The 17233-nt window shown below is 28.7% G+C and overlaps 1 protein-coding gene, 1 long non-coding RNA gene and 1 pseudogene across 2 annotated transcripts; 2 read left to right on the plus strand and 1 right to left on the minus strand.

Moving 5' to 3' along the window:
- Positions 1-1294: 1294 nt before the first annotated feature.
- LOC103841035 lies at positions 1295-2393 on the plus strand. The gene is made up of 2 exons (XR_004451897.1): positions 1295-1379; positions 1475-2393. It is a non-coding gene; the product is annotated as an uncharacterized LOC103841035 (long non-coding RNA).
- A 6869-nt stretch (positions 2394-9262) lies between these two features.
- LOC103841037 (zinc finger CCCH domain-containing protein 45) lies at positions 9263-12900 on the plus strand. The gene is made up of 4 exons (XM_009117547.3): positions 9263-10552; positions 11111-11299; positions 11392-11516; positions 11602-12900. The coding sequence occupies exons 1-4, from the start codon at positions 10487-10489 to the stop codon at positions 12782-12784; spliced, it is 1563 nt and encodes a 520-aa protein (XP_009115795.1). The 5' UTR covers positions 9263-10486; the 3' UTR covers positions 12785-12900.
- Positions 12901-13164: 264 nt separating this feature from the next.
- Positions 13165-16253, minus strand: LOC103841038 (annotated as a pseudogene).
- Positions 16254-17233: the final 980 nt, after the last annotated feature.

Here is a 17233-nt window from a genome sequence, read left to right on the forward strand (position 1 = left end):
TATATTAAAAGAGAAGCATTACAACATTAGAAACATGACACGTGTCATCATGAGAATGATTTTTGTGAATCCTTAGAAAAGTAAGTTGGTTCATCTAAATATAAACTATAGTTTTCATTAAACTCATTATAAAATCATTTATTAGTGTTAAATGTTATTTTTCATTTTTTCTTTAAATAAAAGATATGAAATTACCTAATGTTATTAAGATATATATATATATATATATATATGCAATTAATGATTTTCAATAACAAAGATTTGCTAACAATTTGTATCCACTCAATCATTTTTGTTTAAATTTTTGTTATTAAAATAAATTACACAATTGCATTAACCATATAATAAAAAATTTGATTTTTTTGTATATGTTTTATTTTGAATTCTTAAAAACGAGTATAAATTACTAAAATGTTAAAGTTTTAAACAAATTTTTGTTATCAATGGTTTAATTTTTTTGTTATAATAAGATATAAATAGTTATAAATCACATGAGTAAGAAGTCTTATTTAATAAGTGTTTATATTAATATATATATATATATCATTTAATTAAACTACATATCATATAAAATACAAACTATATATTGATATTTACATTTAGGCATGGGCATTTTGGGTTTCGATTCGGTTCGATTAGGGTATTTCGGGTATCGGGTAGTTCGGGTAGGGGGTTAGAGGATTCATTTATTACTTGACATATTTTCGGTTCAATTTGGTTCGAATAGTTTCGATTTCAGTACGTTTCCGATAGTAAAATTAGGAACCGGAAAATACCCAAAAAAGCGGTTCTCATTTGGTTTTGGTTCCGGTTCGGGTAGTTCGTATAGTTCAAGCAAAATATTGGTTATTTAGGGTTTAATATTAAAAAAAAATAAGGATGATTTAGATTAAAAAAAAATAGATATTTCAGATTACTTTGGATATTTCGGATAATACTATCCGGATAGTTTCGGATTTCGGATATTTTCGGGTAGTTCGGATATTTTATAATAATTTAGTTATTTTCCAAACTTTTGGTTTTTATAGTAGATTTTTTAATTATAAATATATTTTTAGCTATGTTATATGTATATATAATTAATAGTGTTATATATTAGGATACCTGTTTGGTTCTTGGTTTGGTTTCGGCTTAGTTCGGATGTTTCTTTACGGAAGACGATTTCCATGGCAAAACTTTTAATTGAAGTTAGAGAACTCATGATATGAACGGTTGCGGCTTACTTGTGGTGGTAAAGATGGAAACGACTGCTTGTAGAGGTGAAAATCAATGGTAGCAAATCAAAGAACTACCCATTTTTTTAAGATTAGCTGGAAACCTTCCTGACGATCTAAACTTGGTAGATCCACAGAGGACTTCACCTTTTCCGATCTATTTAGGTGATTTTCTCTAACTTTTTATTTTAAAAGAGATAAAGATCTAAGAAGATTTGAAAAACCACAAAAAGATGGTTAAACGAACTTCACCTTTTCAGCTCTCTTTGACAAAGTCCTAAGAAGATTTGAAAAACCACAAAAAGGTAAATCTGATTTCACGGCTTTCTTTTTGATCTATCGTTGTTAATAAAAATCTGATCGTTTTAAAATTGATTAAAAAAAAATTCTGGAAAACAAAAGCCAAATAACAGTGGCAAGAAAGCGTAAGATTCTTTTGACAAATTCTATCTAATGTTGAAGTTATTATTTGCAGCTCTAGAATCAGTGTTTAAGTGTTGTTTTGTTAAAAAGGGTTAATTTTTTTTTTCCTTTCAGGAATAATATACTTTTGGAGAAAGTATTAATATTCCAACTACAAAGATTATGGGTTTCATTCTTCTATGGAGAACAACAAGTTTTTAAAATAAAAGAGAAGTTATTTCCAGATACTTTGTCTTCTTTTACATTAATATAAACCCTAATTTCCATATGAATATAGCATGATTAGTTTATTAATATGTGTTTGAATTTTACATTTGACAGCTACAATAAATTTGGATCCGGACAAATACGTTGGAAGTGAACATTTACCATCACCAAAAGGGAGATCATGGTGATACCAAAAGTTAAGTCACTATAAAATGGCTTTCTCATATTTTATAGATGAGCAAATATCAAATTTAGACAATTGTTGTTTCCTAATACCAAATTTTACATAACACGTATAACCAAAAAACTCACATTTTCATCGGATAGCACGATCTCAAGGGTGACTCCATGCACTGCGTTGAACTGCTTCCAAGTATGCAACACTTTCATATGCACTTTCCAATCACTTTTGATGGGTTTCACATCTTTCAAAGAGGTCACTTTCATTTTCGAAGACATTTTAGTTTTTTTTTTGTAGTTAATGTAGCTGTCAATAGATGTGAGAAAACTTTGGCACGCTATGGGTATTTATATAGCAGTAGTTTAGTCGATGGTTTCTAACTGACGCTTAAACTACATCTCTAGTGTATTCGGATTCAGTTTAGAAAATCCCTAGAGTAGTGATCAAGCAAAAATATTTAAATATATATTGTTAGCAAAATTTTACATATCTTAGCAATATTTACAATTCGGTTGGTACAGATATCTTTATAACATCTACGTTTTACAGGAACAAAATATTTGTGTAGTTATTACGTATACTTCATGGCCAAGCTAAACGATTTAATGCATTCTCAAGGATTTTAATGAATAGTCAGATATTATTTTTTATGCATAAAATCAGATAACTTAACAGCTCGTAACAAATTTGGAATATACCATTGGAACCGAATTCTTAAATTATCCACAAGTTGTTAGTCCAAAACTTTAAAAAATAAGCATTTGATTTTTTTTTCTAATTTAAATCGACATCTACCACAACTACTATCTGAATTTTGGAATATACTTTAAAAATAAGATATTATCAAAAATATTGTTGACAGCAGTTTCATGAAATTTTTACTAATTGGTAAATGATATAAAAAAAAACTTTTTAGGGGTTGGATTGTTGGGGTTTAGGGTTAGGGAGACGAACACTACACTATTGTTATGGTTTAGTTTAGGTATGTTTGGGGGTATAGATTACGGATCTGACTGGTGACCATTCGGGAATCAAGAGGAACAAATAAAAAAGGAATGTACAGGAACAAAATATCAGGAATGAAAAGGAATGGTTGTTCCTTATCAAATTTAACAAGGAACTAGATTTTGATCCGCGCTTGAAAAGCGCAGGTTTTTTTTTGTAATTAAATATATTTAAAACAAATTTCTATATAAGATAATGTATAAGTTTGAGCATATTTATCCAAAAATACAGACCAATCCGTACTAAACTGAAAAACCAAAATTGAACTGAATTGCATAAATAATAGAACAAACCATATATCTATGACTGAAAAATTGAAACCAAACCGAGAACCAAATGAGTGCCTGAATTTTTAAATAAAAATTATATATTTAAAAATATTAAATATCATAAAAATACTATTTATAAACCGGATAACCCGAAAACTTGAATTACCCGAATATTTTTATTTGGTTGATAAATAATTTAGTTAACCAAAAGTATAAATTATGTATATAATTATTTATTTAAAATATATATATAACTATTTTAATATAACACATAGTATCAAAACTATTTTCAAAATAATATTATGTTTTAAAATAAGTAGATTTTGTTCTAAAACACAATTCTACTGCTAACCTATTTTAAAGTATCGATATAGTGTTAATAAATAACAATGTGTTTTTAAAGTTTTTAGAAGTTATTACTAATCGATTTATAATTGGTTAGACTAAATATTTAACAGAACCAAAGATAAATAGCCATTTTCTGAAAATATAGGAGATGGAAAGATCGAACCGGTTTTATGTACACCATAATCATACATATGGATTCGTATAGGAACTGGTTTGGTATTAAATAATACAACCAATTTGGAATATTAAGTTGTGACAAACAACGTTTAGTTTATGAATGATAATGTTGAAGTGTTCATATATATAACATGGTTAATGAGATTAGTTTAGTTAATAAGGTTGGTATAAAGTAATGGTTGATCTATGTAAAATATGCAATTTTTTTTACAATGGATATTGTATTATGTTTATAGTTTCCAAAAGTATTTACTATTAAATAAATCACAAGTAACCATTACAAATATAGAGTGGACATTATTTAATAATAACATAAAATAATTATGATGGAATAATGTGTATAGTGTAAATGTATATGTAGAGAATTAGGTTAGTATCATTTTTATGACTAATTTGTTTTTAATGAAGAATAATGAAGTTAGTAGTATGAGAAATAATAGGAATTCTAGTTAAATGAAATGGTCAAACTATGACTTGTTTTAAGTAGATTTTTTAGGACTCATTCCCTTTTAATAGTATTGATAATTTTGTTCTTAAATTTTCTACAAAAAAAGGAATGAAAGGGAATGAGGGGGAATTATTATTCTTCGTGAATGGTGATTTTTTTAGGAACGTTAGGGAATGCATTATTCCTCACCGTTCCCTGGTCACCATTCATACGCTACATAATCTATAGTTAATGTTTTGCATTTGGTGAAGTTAACTAAGGTAATGATTGTTTCTGGTTTTTGTTTTTGTTTTTGGTTTTAATTTTCTCAAAAACCATTTTTTCTCTAATCAAGTTTTAGCTTTTAGTTTTTGTTTTTGTAAAAATCATTTGATTTGCCGATCAAGTTTTTTAACAAATAGATTCCCTAAAATTTAGGAAAACTAGTTTTTCAAAGTTTTAAACAATTTATGAATAAAAACTAAAAACCAACTTTTGTGGGTTTTTAAAGGAAAAAACGAATTTGTTTCTTTTTGTACATAAAATATCATTTAGATATTTATATATAGTATAACTAATTGTAAAGAATTAGTTATCTATTTCTATAAATAAAATTATTGAATAATTATAACAATTATTAGACACATTCAAAATAACTAAAACTATAAAAATAGAAAATGTTTTAGTAATTAAAAATATTATAGTAATTTAAAAAAAATAATAGCAATTCAAGATTTAAAAAATAAAAGTAATTTATAAAGAAAATTTATACATAGTTTCAAAATTTTAATATTTTAATTTTGCGTCATTTATAGATATTTTTACTTTTGTTCTAATATAATACTTAAAATAAAATAATTTTAAAACATTTTAATGTATTTTTATTTTTAATTAACAATCACTATTTTTGATATATTTTATTTGTAATTTCTATATATGTTATTGCTATTTTTTGTATAAAAAATGTCTAAGTCATCTTTTAAAAAAACTAAAATTACTGCAAAACTAAAAAGTAAAAACCAAAACCAAAAACTGAAAACTAAAACAAAATCTTAAAAATCAAAAACCAAAATCTAAAAACTAAAACCAAAATCTAAAAACTAAAAACTAAATGATTGTTTCAGTAGTTTTTAGTTTTAGTTTTTGATTTTTAGATTTTAGTTTTTGGTTTTTAGATTTTGGTTTTTGGTTTTCAGCTTTTGGTTTTTGGTTTTTGGTTTTTAGATTTATATTTTGGTTTTTGGTTTTGCAGTATTTTTTTTATTTTTGCAAAAATTAATTAATGAATTACTTTGAAATAATACAACAAAATAGAAATAAATATTTATATTTACAATTAAAATTATCAAAATATTGTGATAATTATTTTAAACTAAAATATAATAACATGTTTTAATTATTATAGTTTTATTAAAAATTATATTATATTAAAATATTTATCATAAAATTTATATAAATTGCAAAAAAATAAAAATATTTAAAAGTTTGAAACTACTTAGAAATTTTCTTATATAAATTATTTTTAATTTTATAAACTTATATAGCAATATTTCTTTTAAATATTATAAATTATATAAAAATAAAAATACTTAGAATTTTGAAACTAATTATAAAATTTCTCATATAAATTTATTTTCTTAAAATTGAATGGCTATTTTTATTTTTCATGACTAATACAATATATTGTATTACTAAAACATATTATGTTTTTATAATTTTAGTTATTTTTAATGTGACTAGTAATTATTAAAATTATTCTATTATTTTATATAGAGAAATTAATAACTAAGTTTTAAAATTAATTAATATTATTTATAAACTATATAAATTTATTTTACAGATATTAAACACAAATAAGTTATATCACATTATTGTTTAAATTATTGCTAATGTACCAAAAAATTGTATGATTATTTATCTTTATGAAAATGTTATTTATTAATTATTAATTGATTAAATGTTGTAGTTTCTATCCAAAAATAATCAAAATTCGTTTTTCCTTTTAAAAGCTCACAAAAGTTGGTTTTTAGTTTTTCTTCACAAATTGGTTAAACTTTTCAAAAACTAGTTTCCCTAAATTTTAGAGAATCTATTTATTAGAAATCTTGATTGGCAAATCAAATGGTTTCTACAAAAACAAAAACTAAAAACTAAAACTTGATTGGATGAAAAATGGTTTTTGCAAAAACAAAAACCAAAAACTAAAGCAAAAACCACAAACAATCAACTTCTAAAACTAAAAACTAGTTCAAACAATCAACACCTAAATGTTTTGATATGGTTTGGTTTATGCATTATGAGGGTTAGATACAATTTTTTAGGATTTGCTTTAACTAAGTAACATTAGATTAGATTCAATATTTAGTAAACTATATTATATAACGTATTAATAAAATTTGTTAGGAAAATGGGTTTACGTTAAACATTTTGTTAAGAGACAGGGCCTACTGAAGAAAGACATTCAATATGTCATTTTCCATAACATTTGGGCCTACATTCAAAAACTCAAAGTCAATAAACAAGAGCCAATATACACATAAAAGTCTAAAATAACGGAAATGCCCTTAATGAAGTTAACGATTTCTATTGGAAATGAGTGGTATATCCCTTATATATTAAAGGAGAAGCATTGTAATAAATGCATTCACACTATAATAGACACGTGGCAGCTTCACAATAATTTGATAATAAATATGTTAACGCGTTCACACTATATTCATAAATGTGTTTACACTATATTCATAAATATGTTCACACTATATATTTTGTATTTTTTTTGAATATAAAACTCATATGCATGGTTCCAATAAAACTTTGGATTTTTCGGTTCGAATCAAAACAAATAACGAATCAAAAGCTAAACTATATATATATTATTTTTATTGTTTACCGATAAAGTTGGGCAAAATATTTATAAGTTTTGATTCAATTCGTTATCCTTTTTGAATTGAACCAAAAAATATGGATATCCGTAACTTTACGAAGCAAATCAACTACTACAATTAAAGAAAAGCAAATCACAAATACCAATATTTTTAGGAGCGATTATCAAATTCGATCTATTATATGCATATATATACATATATGTACAGAATTTTATATATATATATATATATATATATATATGTTATATATATTATAGTTTATATAAGTTTTACAATATTTTTATAAATTAAATTTATTATATTAGGTATTAAAAATTAAAAAGTAAATAATATTTTATTTTTGTAATAAAACGTTATTATTAAATTTTCAATTATTTTTTAAATTTTATTTACGGATCAAATCGGATATTCTTTAAAATTCTAAATCATTTTGAATATCATAGTCACCGACTACTATCATAGTCACCGACTATCCAAGTGGCTAAAGATTGAATCGACATGAATGCCTCCAAATACTCTGATATTCGATCTGTGCCCACAACTATTTATGGATACAGTTGAGTTTTTTGTATAAAAAAATTTACTAATGTCAAGGCCTTTTAATTTTTAATTAATTTTAATTTTATCTTTCATGTATTATTTAGAACAAAAATGTCATTAATATTAATTAACAATATCTTTATATATTTGTCATTTATTTTTATATACTTTTACATACACATACATGTGCACCTTGAGGTGAGCACTTTATAAGTGTTTACCACTACTGAAGTATCTATTTTTTTTCTGGAAGTTGAAATATATTTTTTCTTAATGCTTCTTTCACTACCGACCAAATTGTAGTGAAATGATTAGTCTTAATAATTTTTTTTTTTTCTTGAACTATTATCCGTTTACAAACTATAATATGAAACTATTGATTCGAGATGACGATTATCTAAAATTTATAACATAAAAATAAACAAATAATAATAGTTTTTGGTTTTTACCAAAAAAAACTAAAAAATCAAACATTCTAACAGAATAAACCAAAAAATAAGTTAAAACTGAACCAATATCCATATTAAACAGATTTAATGTGTTTTTATTAAAAATAACGAAACTAATAATCACATCCCGCGCAAGGCGCGGGTTATTACCTAGTGTAGTAAGTAAAAAGGTAGTATAGGGGTCAAAAATAAATATGATTCTACTTTAATATTATAGATTTCATTAAACTCGTTTATTATGTTTCACTTCTTTTGCGTGAACGTTGTTAACGTTTGTTAACGTCATTCATAAAGTAACAAGTCTGTAATCATTTATCGTTTTTTTTCTTGGTCAACCATTTAACGTTTATTTGTATGAATTGTTTTTGCAATAAGTTTGATTGATATGACAATGCATGCTAGTTACTTAGTTTCTGACAAGCTTGTTACTTACAGGTGAATGTCGTATTTCTGACAACCTAGCAAACACAGGTGGGAGGGATCAGATCGTGTTTCACTATTTGTATATAGGCTAATGTACGGGACAATTATGGGATAAATAAGACGCGGTTCAAATAGTAAAAAAAATATAAATATATAATATATATATAATTTTTTGTTACTATTGACACTGCAGTGCAGACGATTGGTTACTATTCAGAGCTATAATAGCTTTCGGATACATGTTTAATGAATATCAATTTAAATATTAAAATAATTATAGATATCTAGATCTAGATTATTAAAATAAACTAAAATTAAAAATAAAATATTGAAAATAATTCTAAATTCTAAATTTTAAATTTATACAAATATAGATATGCTATAATAAAAATGAAAATATAATATTATAAAATTGATTTATTAATAAATATTAATACAATAATAAATTAATGATAAATTTAGAGAATATATTTAAAACTTTAAATTCTAATATAGATATCCAGACTTAGAAATAAGATACATGAATCCAAATCCAGAATTCAAATCTGAATATCCTTACTTTAAAAATTAAAGTTAAAAATATATTTATTTATTAAATATCAAATTTATTGATCAAAATTGTTCATTTACAAGTCGGTGGATATGTCTCTATTCGACTAGAAACAAATAAAATAATGAGACGTAACCCTTCCCAACGTTGATTAACCTCAAATCATCTTTGCATCATCTCCTCCAGCGGATAGTCCTTCGTGTAACGAAGTGATGATATCTGATTCCTAATCTGCTTATCTATGTTTCGAGTGAACTTTTCTGTCGTGACCCATATACCATCATGCTTCCGTGAGTTTTGTTCTTTCCAAACAGAGTAAAAGTCATCCTTCTTAAGCACATGATCAATACGATTTCACCAACGTTGAGTTGGCCTAGTGGTAAAGGAGTTACGGTTGTAACTACCGCTAAACGGATTTAATTCACGGTAGGAGGGATTATTTATAATGTTTGGTTCCCGGTAAGGAGGTAAAACCACCTTTTTTTTTTACCAAAACAAAAAAAACCAATACGACTTCGAGCAAGTTGCAAGAGTGAAGCTACTGTATCGTTCCAATCAGGGGTGATAACGCTATGTATATATTTTTGACAAATCTGAAATTTTATTTTCTACATCCGGATCTATTTTCTAAGATATTCATATCATAAACTGCATTTTATCCTTATTAATTTAATATAGTTAAATAATCATATAAAAGTAAATTCTGTGATTTTATCTTATATCTTCAATGATATTTTACACAGATCAATATTTTTATTTACCTGAATGAACTTATGGTTTAGTTTGAAAATTGGTTCATGTGCGTTTTTATTCAATTTATTATAATTTTCATAAAATATTATAATTTTATAAAAATAATCTAGACAAACAAGACAAAACTGGAAAACAAAATCTCTTTTTATATATTTCCCCATGTCTATTCTACAACTAAAAATATGATTTCTATATCCTTTTTTGTGCTGCTAAATAAAGGATTTCATTACATGAAAAAGATAGGTTTCCAAAATATTAGAAACGTTACGCCATCAAATACGAAACCCATTATTATTCGGAGTCGCTGAGAGTTGCGAATTACACGCAATTAATTAATAAAAATAAAAAACCTTGTATATATATATATAAATACAGTCTAAAAAAAAAAACAAACCATAATAAATAGATAAAGAAGAGACACAGTTGTAGCTTTGTTCTAGGGTTCTTCTTATTAGCCACCCAAATCATCGCGCCGCTTCTCTCTTTTTTTCTTCTCTGAGTCACGCTTCCCGAATTGAATCTGTAGATCTAGCGAATCGTATTTGATCATCGTCTGTTTGAATCTGATAAACGGATAATCGAATTACCTGGAAAAAAATAAATTCGATTTTTCTTTTTAGATCTTTGAGATTAATATGAATATTATGAAGAGATCGAAGAAATCGAGGGTTTCTTGGCCATCAGGTCCTAAGCTTTGTCAGGTATATATAATATATATTATCTAAATCGTCGTATGGTCGATGTTGTTTCTTTGATTCAGCTTTTGATTTGTGCCACATGATTCGTGAATCCGTTAATTGATTGAATCTTAATTGGATCTTTAATCGGATCTAAAACTGTGCAATACTGAATCCAAATCGGTATAAAGGTGATATAAAATTAATACTCTTGTTAAAATAAACAAAATTTAGAATTTGAAAGAAACAATTTTGATGAATAATACTTCAAAGAAACTTTGGTATATTGGACTTTAATCTTGATATTATTTGAAGCTAACGTTGAACTCAGTTCAGATAATGACAAGAGGTGCACACCACGTTTGTATATATGATGTTGATGATTCATTTATAAATAAATAAATAAAATTGACTTTGAAAATTTGATCCATTTTATTTTATATACAAAGTATGATGAATTTGATTACACAGATTGGTAAATGCATATATGCAACCAGTAAGATGTTCTGTAAAAACCTGTGGTTGATTATTCATCTTTGATAGATGTTACTCGTCAAGTTCTAACAATGCATGTTTGAACAGGTTAAGATGTTTCGAACTGAGGACTGTCCGGCCAAAGTTGCTTCTCAGCCACAACGTCTTAACTACCCAAAGCAATCACCTGGGAGACGTCAAGTCCCAGATCTTCCACCTGGTTTCGAAGGGAATCACTATGCAGAGAAGATTAGTGTCTCAACCATTCCTCGGATCAAATGGAAACGACCTGCTAAGGTAGTCTATAATTATACACAATCTAGAGATTTGGAAAATGCTCTTTTGAAAGCTTTTTATTTTATATCAAAGTGTCTTTTGGGTTTAAACAGTTCATAGTCAGTGGTGCTTGGCTAATGGGAGATGGTGGCGAGAGTACTGAAAGGCGAACTGAAAACTTGAGGATTTCTAAAGTGTTGGAAGCCCTCTACCCTCATCGCTCTACCATCCCTTCTCGGTACTTGTGTTCCTTCTTTCTTGCTCTTTACATGCTATTCAACCATTTTATACCTGTCTCTTATCCTCTTGTCTTTTGCACACAGACCGTCTGTTTCACCGGTTGTTGGAGCAGAAAGCTTTGACGACAGCAAAACACCCACCATCCGTCTCACTCCAATCGAGGACGAGTCTGAATCTTCAGAAGAATCATCCAACACTACCGCAAACAAGCAAAATCCGTTGGAGACCAAACCTCAGTGTGCAATCCAAGAACTGGTTTCTGGTCCTGCACCAGAGTTGAGCCTCGCTGCTGCTTCTGCAGCTCTTGCCACACTGATGAAAACCAAGGAACAAGGGAGTATGATCGATCCTGATCTACTTATCAAACTCCTCAGCGACCCGAAAATGATCAAGAATCTCATCACTGACACAACAGGTAAATCCTCTGCACCTAAGAATCAGCCCCTTGAGACTAATACCATCAACCCTACTAGGCTTGTTCCGGAACATGCCACTGCCTTACCCATGACAAAGCCACAGCCAACAATAATACCTCAAAAACAGGGTTTCACAGCGTCTCAGCCTGTTACTAACCCTGAGCAGAGGCGAGTGTCACCACCTAAGACTGAGCAGAGACGAGTGTCACCACCTAAGCCTGAGCAGAGACGAGTGTCACCACCTAAGCCTGTAAACCAAAACATATCCCCACTAAATCAGATCAATAGAAACCCGGTTAGTATACCAATGTCTGTTCAACCATGTGTTACGCAACCATCTCTACCAGCTCGTATCCCGTCGAGTTCTCTACCAATGAACGTTAACCCCCACCAGAGACCTCCACGTGTTTTCTCTGAACCAAAGGTAACAATGAATCCTCCTCACCACAATCCTGCATACCGCACTCCTGAAATGAACATTGTTCAGGCACCAGTTGGATTTGGAAGGGGTCCTCAAACTGGTTTCAACAATTATCCAATGAACTTAAACCGGACTGGTAAACCGGTAGTGCAACCAATGAAGAGTGATGACTATTTCAAAAACCTTATAAGGGAACATGGTACCGTGAATCATGAAACTAACCAATACCATTCACAAAATGGAAAATTCAATGGACGCTTTGATCAAAATAAGGTTCAGAAACAGTGCATGTACTATGGCACTGCGAGAGGTTGTCAGATGGGTGATAGATGTGTCTGTCTGCATGACCGATTGAGACCTAATTTTGAAGCCGAGGCTCCAGGGGCTAAGAGGTTGAAGTTTGGAAGCTATGATAGAAATGGTTTTTGAACATATAAATTCTGACTCTTGATTCATTCCAAATCACCAAGTAGAATTTTTTTTCTTTAGTAAAAAAAAAACCTGAGTTGAAACAGTTTCAAATTTGATTAATTTTTGTGCATCAATTGTTTCCATTAATTGAGCAGACAAAAGTTTAGCGCACCAAAGTGACCAGGACCAACTCTTACGTCTTCGTAGTTCACTTTTGTCTAAATTATCAGCCAACTTTTTTTTATTTTCAATGAAAATCAAAATTGGACGTACAAAAAGTAAAATAACGAAAAATAAATAAACCATAATAACTGTTTTCTCTATAGGTAAATCTAATACAAAGTTCATAAGCATTAAACACCAAAACTCCAAAAGAATTATAAAATAAAATACAACGAAGGTCTTCAACAAAATTTAAGAAAGGATAGAAGTGTGTGTCACAAGTCTAGCCTATTCAGACTTGGCTGCTGATGCGGCAGCTTGACCTCTGAGATGACCCGTTCTTCTCGCGGCAATGAGACCAACTTTCGTACCTGCTGATTTATCACGTATGGTCTGACCGTACTGGCGTGACCAATGTGCTGGCGGTTTCCTCCTCCGTGAGGATGCTCGACTGGGTTCATAGCCAAACCACGAACTATAGGCCAGCAGTTTCTCTTCACGCGGTACTTGTGGTATGCATGCGTTACCTGCCTTAAGAAGTGGGCTTCTCTGTTCTTCCTCCACCTGCAACTTGACCAATCATGGCTCTACATCCACTTTGCACAATCTTCTTTGATCCTAATATGACAAAAATATTATTCACTTTTATTTATTAATAATCAAACAAGAAACCTAAAAGAGAAAGGCTTTACAGAATCAATTCACGTGCCACACAAGTAAAGGTAAGAGTATTACCTAGTGGTGTCGTTGTCATGATTGTGAGCAATCACGATGGAGTAATCACCGGAAGCCCTAGCGGGGGCTCCGCGGTCACCAACATGGAGTTCAACGTTGCAGACAACAGCTCCCTCGGGAATAGATCTAAGTGGAAGTACGTTCCCGACAACGAGAGTCGCCTTCTTACCACAGTAGAGGAACTGTCCCGTGTACATACCTTCGGCGGCGACAAAGAGCTCCTTCTGCTTCTTGTAACGGATAGGATGTCGGAAATCGACGCGAGCTAACGGAGCGCCACGTCCAGGATCCTTGAGATAACCATTTCTCTCGCCGTAGTCGAGGCTACGGACTTAGCAGGACCCTTGCGGTGGTGAGTGTGGGACTTGAAGACGGAACCAGTGGCATGCACTCTTACGTTGAGCCCTAATCACACGACCCATGACTAGTCTTAGTTTTCTTCATCCCCTCCGCACGGCATTGGGATTTTGCACGAACTATGTTTATGTATCGTCGTGTCTTCTTGGAAAACCAAAGTTATTTGGATTGGAGCTTTAGTATCGGGCCTCCATGTAGCGTAGTTACATGCAAACTCAGTTAAATTAGCCACATTGATTTACATAATGAGAATGAGAAAAGTGCTAAAATAATAGTTACGTATATTCTTAAACTACTACACTATTTTGAATCAATCTAATGTTTAAATTTTCTACTACGTTTTAGAAATAATATTACCTCTATTTGTATTTTTAGATGTACTTTTTGTCACTTTAAAGGAGTTTGATAAATTAAATGTTATGGTAGGAAGATATATCCAAAATAAATATTAACCGGAGTCAAATATAATAATAAGTAAAACTAATGAATTAAAAATGTATTTTGTACACTTATCATGTTATAAAAGAAAATCCTGAATTTTACAGATCATGATGATAAATCCTCTTCAATTCTCAATAAGAATAACAAAACCATAGCTTTTAAGAATTTTAAACATGAACAAAGAAAAATTTGAACTAAAACTGAGCTAGATAAACAAATTAGCATCTTAATTTTTGTACTTTTGGAGACAAGTTCTTTTGTAAAACGAAAAAATATGTGAAAACATGACAAATTTGTTTTCTATATTTTGAACGAGTAACCGTCGAGTAGACCACAATAATTGTGTTGGATACGGAAAGGATCGGAGATATATGCAAAACTTAGAGGTTCAAATAGCTTTGTCGATCCTTAGTTTTTGTTAAGTGTCATTTTAGATGAAAAACTAATGAAATGCAGAAGTAGTGTGTGAAAATCTGAAAATTTAAAAATATATCTGAAAATTGACAAAAAGATAAATTAGAACTCAGTTTTTCAACAGTCCAAAAGCAAAGATGGTGGAATAGAACCAATATATGACCTTATAAATGCACGCATCTAAAGCAAAAGTGGCCGTACAACAAGAGCAATAACAATAACAATAAAAATGTATTTTGATTACGAAAGAATACAATTTTTGCAGGTCAATAAAAGTTAGTTTAACGAAAGTTTCAGTATATTATAAATAAACTTTTTTGAATGAATCTTAAATTTAGTCATCCGAAATTTTTTTTTTTTTACGATTAATGCGTCTATAGTTTGAAGATGATTTGGATTACATTTGAAACCATTGGAAAGCTGATATACTCAAACAGAGATTAAAAGAGGAAGAGATAGTTGTATCATCGACTTCCAAACCACATTCTCATGGCCTTTTCATGTCGATTTCCCATAGTACTTTTAATTTGAAATATATATCATAATAATCCAGAGGGAAAACAAGCTATTTCTGATTATCTAAGATATTATAGGTCAACTTAATTACTGATATGAATGGGCGCATTATGTAAGCAAATACGTCAATCCAGGCTTGTCATTTTTTGTAACCAATTTGCATGCTGCTATACATACGCATGACTTACGCTTTTATGATTAAAAAGGATGAAATGTTAAATCATAGAATCTAAGATAAATGAGTCCACAAATATAGAATATTCGATAAGCAAACTCAGCTCATGTGACGGTGGAGGAAGCACTTTTTTTTTTGTAAACAGGAAGCGCATTTTCATGCTCTTGTGTCACATTCATGCTACACGCATTTACTTGTTTTGTCTTTACAACAATATTTTTTAATATAATTTACAACAATATTTAATCCTAAGATAATACCATAACAACTGAAAATAAAATGTAATCTTCCACAATCTAAAACTGTGGGCGGGCATCATGTAGTGCCGTGCCTTTAACGCGACCTATCTATTGTGGTTTTTGTCATAATTTTCTTTTGTAAAAAAAAATCTTAATATATATCAAAACATGCAAAATAAGGCTAATGAAAACCAAGCCTTAAGAAAAACATTCAATGAAAACCAACAAAATCAATTACAAAACTTACACAATCCGGTATTTATTGACATATATCTATTCTATTAAAAAGGAATCAGTCTTGAAAAATCTACTTATAAAGTTGTTTGGACCTTTTTTTTTTTTTGTCTTCCTTATATATTATATGTTATTCATATTTAATCTCACTTTGTTATCAGCAAAATAAATATTATTAATTAGGCTTTGGGTGTTTAACTTAAAAAATATAATTTAACTGATACAACCCATTCAAAAAAGAAAATTATAAATCAAATTAACTTTTGTTACAGAAAAAAAAAATTAACCAAATTAACTTTAGACCCTTTTTTTACAAAATCCCAAATTATGAAGACCATTTTATACATAAATCTATACTATACTAAAAGGGGGATATAAGCCATGGAGAGGGTGTCCACATAGGATAGAAAAATCAACCAATCAGAGAATCCGAAATTTCCATGTCATCTCATTTATTTTTCGTAAAAAATAAAAAAACAATGCGAATGTGAGAATCGAACCCGGATTAGTATGATATATATATAGGACAGTTACCACTAAGCCATTGAAACTTTCTTGGACACATATACAAGAACCACTAAGTATATAATCACAAACTCTTATGTACATTTACAATAATATGAATTCAACTTTCAAGACTCCGATACTTTGTTTTAAAAAAAATATAAGTAAGTGACTAAGCTAATATATTCTTAGAAAGTGTGAGAACGTTGACAAATATGAAAAAACATAGATTTTTGTTTTCGTGACAAAGTTAAGAATTTTGTAAAAGTAAGTTTAACATATAAATTTTTGTGACAAATATGAAAAAACATAGATTTTTGTAAAATTTTGACAAAACAACTCATAACATACTTCTCTAATGTCTTAATAAAATATTATTTAAGGGTGCAATAATTAAATATATTAATTCAATAAATTTTGTAATTTATAGACAAAACAATAATACAACAAATTTTGAAACATTTGTTTAACCTATCGATTTTTTTTCATGAGAATCCAACTAAACAAGATAAAAAAATAATTAGATTTACAAATATTTAAAATTACCATTTTATTCAATTTTGATTAATTTCAAATTATCATAATCCATTTTATTCAATTTTGATTAATTTCAAATTATCATAATGTATCTTTTTGAAGTTACAAATATGAAAAAACATAGATTTTTGTACAATTTGACAAAACAACTCA

The sequence above is a fragment of the Brassica rapa genome, chromosome A09 (assembly GCF_000309985.2).
Source record: "Brassica rapa cultivar Chiifu-401-42 chromosome A09, CAAS_Brap_v3.01, whole genome shotgun sequence".
In the NCBI taxonomy this organism is placed as follows: domain Eukaryota; kingdom Viridiplantae; phylum Streptophyta; class Magnoliopsida; order Brassicales; family Brassicaceae; genus Brassica; species Brassica rapa.